A 6,000-nucleotide genomic window follows, 5' to 3' on the forward strand; every position below is an offset into this window, starting at 1 on the left:
AGCGTGAGCGGACATCCAATTACCTCAATGAGATGAAAGCACACACACCCCCACAAACCAACAAACATGTGGGACAGTCAGTGCTTTCAAATTCCACTCCTTTGCTATTAACAAGTCAATATTTTAGACATTTCACAAACACAAAGTGGCTCAGAGTATTTACGGGCAAAACCCAACATCCTGACCTCCACCTCCCAAAAAATATAAAGGTCTAGTAATATTTATGAGTCGCCTTAAATAACAATATGTACACTTTTTCTCCGGGCAGTTTGTCCTCTTCCCTGTTGTAACTTTCATTGATCATACCACATGTGTCTACACAAGCATTTTTATTTCAGAATTATAGGTCTATAAAGAATCTACCAAAGCATTTTCTACTTGGGCAAGACATAACCTTTATAAAATGGGACTTTTATGGAGCCAATTTTATGTCACTCTCAGATTTGGCTGAGGAAAAAGGACTTTAAAAGAGTAGGAAGGATTTCATTCACTCCAGCACCTCCCCAAAACATATGGCTTCCACCCACCGGGGACACAAGTTTTGCAATTGCTCCTGAATCTGGACCGGACTGCTGGCCCAACAGTCAGCTCCAGCCTCAACACCAAGTCAGCAAATGAGATTTCACAAAGAAAAGGGGGGGAAAAAAATACAAATTAAATTAAGAATGTGCAGAATACAAACAGTCAGCTCTGAACATACATCTTTAATTATTGCCTTCCTTAATAGCAAACATGTGGACAGCTGTTCTACAAGCGAAAAAAGGGTTACCTAGTTAGTGGTCAATAAAAACATAATGATAACAAGTGACCTTAAGCTGGAACTGAACTTTCCTGTACAAGGCCCCTTCCTTCCTTGGTATGAACGATCATTTTACTCATGGCAGCACTGGAACTCCTAGGAGTTGACATTAATTTTGCAGTACAACACCCAGTAAGACTGCAGTTTTAATTTATAGATATCTATTGACATTTAACAATTCTACGATTCTAACTCATGGCCTGTTAACCTGGAGAGAAAGGTAGATAGAATACTGTTTTACCTCCCAGTTAAATATTCTAGAAGTAGTATAGGGTTATAATTTAAAATACATTTTCTTAAATCAAACTTCCTTGTTCAAATTCTGTCTCTGCTGCTTGCTAGCTGTACAGTCTCAGGCAATTTATTTAACCTCTCTGTGCTTCCACATCCTCATCAGTAAACATATTAAACTTCTGTGTCCTCACCTGTTAAAGAAAAATAATACTACACCCGCCTCAATGCATTCTTGTAAGGAATAATAAATATGAGCTAACATATGTAAAGTATTTACCATAATGCCTATCACCAGCAGCTCTGGTAGTGTGTAAGTTAAGCACGGGCTGTTACCCACACTGTCAGTGGTTCACACCCACAAGCTGCTTCTGTTAAGATTTACAGTCTGTCCCAAAGTGTCACTATGAGTGGGAATTAATTCAATGGCAATGGGTTTGGGTTTTTTGTTTGGGTAGCTATTATTATTACCATATTAATCAAGGAGATTAGATTATCATAATCCGCAGTCCATTGTGTGAGCCATCAAAGACAGTAAAAACACTTAAAAACTATTTAATAGTTTTCTTAAAAACTATTTAATAAAACAATGTCTTTTCTATATATTGACTACCATCAAATGTGCTCTATCTATGGAGTTCTGGTGTGGCACTACGGGTTAATGTGCTGGACTACAAAGTCAGTTATAACCACAAGATCAGTGATTCAAACTCACCAGGCACTCCTCGTACACCCTAACCAGGGTCATGATGGGTCGGAACTGACTTGACGGCACTTAACAACAACAACATTCAAACATATCATAATGCATATTTAAGGAAATTACTTGTTTTTTAAAATAATAGAGAAAGTTTAAGGTAAAGAAAAACAAATTTGAAACTATTCTTTTATTCATTTCAATATGTCACTGTCATACCTACTAAAATACAACAAGCCATGAAACAACAAACATAAGAGAAATCTATAGAAAGAAATCATTACAAATGCCTTGCTACACTTTCCTTATGAATTTCAATGAGAAGCAGAAATCACAATCCTACTGATAATACTTGACATGTAATAATCTAGTTCTTTCTTTTTTTTCTAAATAAGTGCAAGTAGGGACACTGTCCCAACTATTCACAATGTTCACTACTAGAGACTTTTAAAGTCATTTTGCTGAGACTTGCTCTTTATAAAAGGAGAGTTACACATTAAGCGTTAAAACATCTGGACTCACATGGGATTTGGAGAATGCTGAGGCTACAAGAATTCTGTGTGCCTGGTCCTGGTCCTTAATTTTTTTAAGTTTTTTTGTTTTGTTTTGGCTTTAAGCAGATCTAAACATTTTTAACTTATTCTAAGAGAGAAAAGCCAATTTAAAATCAATTAACCATATTTCAGACTGCAACAATGCACAGAATGAATATTTAAGTCTATTTTTACAATAATTCTTTGTGATAGAGTTGTTGTTTTTTAATTTTGATAATTGTAAAGACAGAGGGGGAAATTAAAATACTGAATACTCAAAACTAGGTAAAGCATTAGAATACTTAGAATGCTAGTCAAACATTCAATTCAAAGGTTATACTTGTACCATAGTGATTATTATTCAAGCAAATATTGGCTACCCAGTCTCAACCAACTGTGCACACAACCAAAATTAATATTTTTCAAACCACAAAAAAACATAACCATACCATAACCATAATCAGAAGAGTTGTGGGATGACATCAAGAACATCATACAGGAAGAAAGCAAAAAGTCATTAAGAAGACAAGAAAGAAGGAAAAGGTCAAAATAGATGTCAGAAGAGACAGAGAAACTTGCTCTCCAGCATAGAGATGCTAGAGCAAATGGAAGAAATGAGGAGGACCAAGAGTTGAACAAAAAAGTTCAAAGATCAGCTCAAGAAGATAAAGCCAAATATTACAACAAAATGTGCAAAGATCTGGAGTAAGAAAACCAAAAAGGAAGAACACACTCAGCATTTCTCAAGCTGGGGAAACTGAAGAAAAAAGTCAAGCCTCAGCTTTCGTTATTGAAAGATTCTCTAGGCAAATTATTGAATGATGCAGAAAACATCAAAAGAAGATGGAAGAAATACACAGTCACTGTACCAAAAGGAAATGGTTCATATTCAACTGTTTCAAGACGTAGCATATGATCAAGAGCCAATGATACTGAAGGAGGAAATCCAAGGTACATTGAAGGAATTGACAAAGAACGAGGCGCAAGGAATTGATGGAATATAAATCGAAATCTTTCAAGAAAGTGAGGCTGTATTGGAGGCACTCACTCATCTATGCCAAGAAATTTGGAAGACAACTATCCAACGGATTAGAAGAGATCTGTATTTGTGCCCATTCCGAAGACAGGTGACCCAATGGAATGCAGAAATCATCGGACAATATCTTTGATATCCCATGTGAGTAAAGTTTTACTGAAGGTAATACAGAAAGGGTTACAAGCATACATTGACAGAGAACTTCCAGAGGTTCAAGCTGGATTCAGAAGAGGCTGTGGAACAGGGGATATCACTGATGTCCAATGGATCTTAGTTGAAAGCAGAGAATATCAGAAAGATGTTTACCTGTGCTTTATTGACTATGCAAAGGCTTTCAATTGTTATACTTGTACCATAGTGATTATTATTATTATTATTCATGACAAGCCATAGACAACACTGCAAAGTACTAGTATTCCAGAACACTTAATTGTGCTCATGAGGAAATTGTACATGGACTAAGAGGCAGTTGTTCAACCAGAACATGTGAATACTGAATGGTTTCAAATTAAGAAAGGTGTGTGAAAGGGTTGTATTCTTTCACTATACTTATTCAACCTGTATGCTGAGCAAATAATCTGAGAAGCTGGATTATATGAAGAAAAAACGTGACATCAGGATTGGAGGAAGACTCATTAAAAACCTGCGATATGCAGGTAATATACTCTTGCTTGCTGAAAGTGAAGACGACTTAAAATATTTACTGATGAAGATCAAAGAACACAGCTTTCTATATGGATTGCATCTCAATGTAAAGAAAGCAAAAATCCTCACCACTAGACCAATAAACAACATTCTTATCAACAGAGAAAATATTGAAGTTGTCAAGGACTTCATTCTTCTCAGACCAACAATCACAGAAGCAGCAGTCAAGAAATCAAAGGATGTATATTGCATTAGGCAAATATGCTGCGCAACACCTTTTTAAAGTGTTGAAGAGCAAAGATGTCAGCTTGAGGAGACTAAGGTGCGCCTGCCCCAAGCCATGGTATTTTCAATAGCCTCATATGCATGCAAAAGCTGGACAGTGAATAAGGAAGACCACAGAAGAACTGATGCAGCCTGTGCCAAAAGAACCAACAGATCTGTTTTGGAAAAAGTGCAGCTAGAGTGCTCCTTGGAGGCCAGTTTGGCCACACTTCTCTCATACTTTGGACATATTGTCAAGAGGGCCCAGTCGCTATAGAAGCATATCATATTTGGTAAGGTGGAGGGAAAGAGAAAAAGAGAAAGACTCCCAACGAGATGGACTGGCCAAGTGGCAGCATCAATGGGCTCAAGCTTGGCAACAATAGTGAAGTTTGCCCAGGATCGGGCAGTGTTTTGTTCTGCTGTGCATGGGGTTGCTATGAGTCGGTACCAACTCGATGGCACCTAACAACAACAACATACTCATATTTGCACTGATATCAGCATGCTCTGATATACATTATTCAATATATTTTTATATAGGTGAAAAATTAATGAGCATTTTTTCAAATGGTTTTACAAAAGGAAATTTAATATTAAGCTTATCAACACTCACAGAAGCAGCAGTCAAGAAATCAAACGACATATTGCATTAGGCAAATCTACTGCACAAGACCTTTTTAAAGTGTTGAAGAACAAAGAAGTCAGCTTGAGGACTAAGGTGTGCCTAACCCAAGCCATGGTATTTTCAATAACTTCATATGCATATAAAAGCTGGACAATGAATAAGGAAGACTGTAGAAGAATTGATGCTTTTGAGTTATGGTGTTGGAGGAGAATATTAAAGGTGCCATGGGCTGTCAAAAGAACCAATAGATCTGTTTTGGAAAAAGTGCAGCCAGAGTGCTCCTTAGTGGCCTAGATGACCAAATTTCTTATACTTCGGACATACTGTCAGGGGTGACGAGTCACTGGAGAAGAATATCATGTTTGGTAAGGTGGAGGGTCAGAGAAAAAGAGGAAGACTCCCAACGAGATGGATTGGCCAGATGGCAGCATCAATAGACTCCAGCATGGCAACAGTAGTGAGTGATATTGGCCCAGTATCAGGCAGGGTTTCACTCTGCTATGCAGAAGCTCACCATGGGTTGGTACCGACTGGATGGTACCTAACAACAACAACATTGGTGTATATGTGCATACAGTCCAGTTTTTAGCAAATCTTTCTCTTGAATCAGGTATTCAATTCTAAAGAAGTTAGGCAAATACTAATGTGTTTATATAAAATAAAATTTAAAATCTATCTAACAAAGCCCAAGGACTAAGGAAATCCAAAGGACAACAACATTTTATATACCAAGTGTGACAATTACTACATTACTTACAAAATTCAGATAACCAGAATGAAATCCTAGTAAGTAGGATCCTCACCTGCAGTGTAAGCAGAAGCCGTTGTCATTGTTTTCCTGAAGGGAGTAAGAGTAGCTGCTTTTTCAGCTTCTACCTCAGCCACAGTCTTCTGTTTCACTGGGGCACCTTGAGGAATATTCTTTGGTGTTGGAGCTGGGAAAATCACTTTGCCATCCTAATAGAAATTAGAAAACAGTATTTTTAAAAATGTAATCCTGGCATTTCAAAAATGCATGCAATATTTATATTATAAAATAGACACTGGAGGGGGAGAGAAAGGAATAGCAAAAAAGCATCCCCATAGAAAGCTTGTAAGTCCGTCTTCTGCCTATAACTGATTGGAATACCTAAAATGGGGCTACAACGTGCCCAGTGAAGGAGGCTT

The 6,000-nt window shown here is 37.4% G+C and overlaps 1 protein-coding gene across 1 annotated transcript in view; it reads right to left on the bottom strand.

Moving 5' to 3' along the window:
- Positions 1 to 6,000, bottom strand: part of NNT (nicotinamide nucleotide transhydrogenase) — a 200,293-nt gene that overhangs the window by 113,109 nt on the left and 81,184 nt on the right. Inside the window, exon 9 of the mRNA XM_006865749.1 lies at positions 5,637 to 5,790. Within this exon, the coding sequence (XP_006865811.1) occupies positions 5,637 to 5,790 (154 nt within the window). The remainder of the gene's footprint in view (positions 1 to 5,636; positions 5,791 to 6,000) is intronic.

The sequence above is a fragment of the Chrysochloris asiatica genome, unplaced genomic scaffold (genome assembly GCF_000296735.1).
Source record: "Chrysochloris asiatica unplaced genomic scaffold, ChrAsi1.0 scaffold00082, whole genome shotgun sequence".
In the NCBI taxonomy this organism is placed as follows: domain Eukaryota; kingdom Metazoa; phylum Chordata; class Mammalia; order Afrosoricida; family Chrysochloridae; genus Chrysochloris; species Chrysochloris asiatica.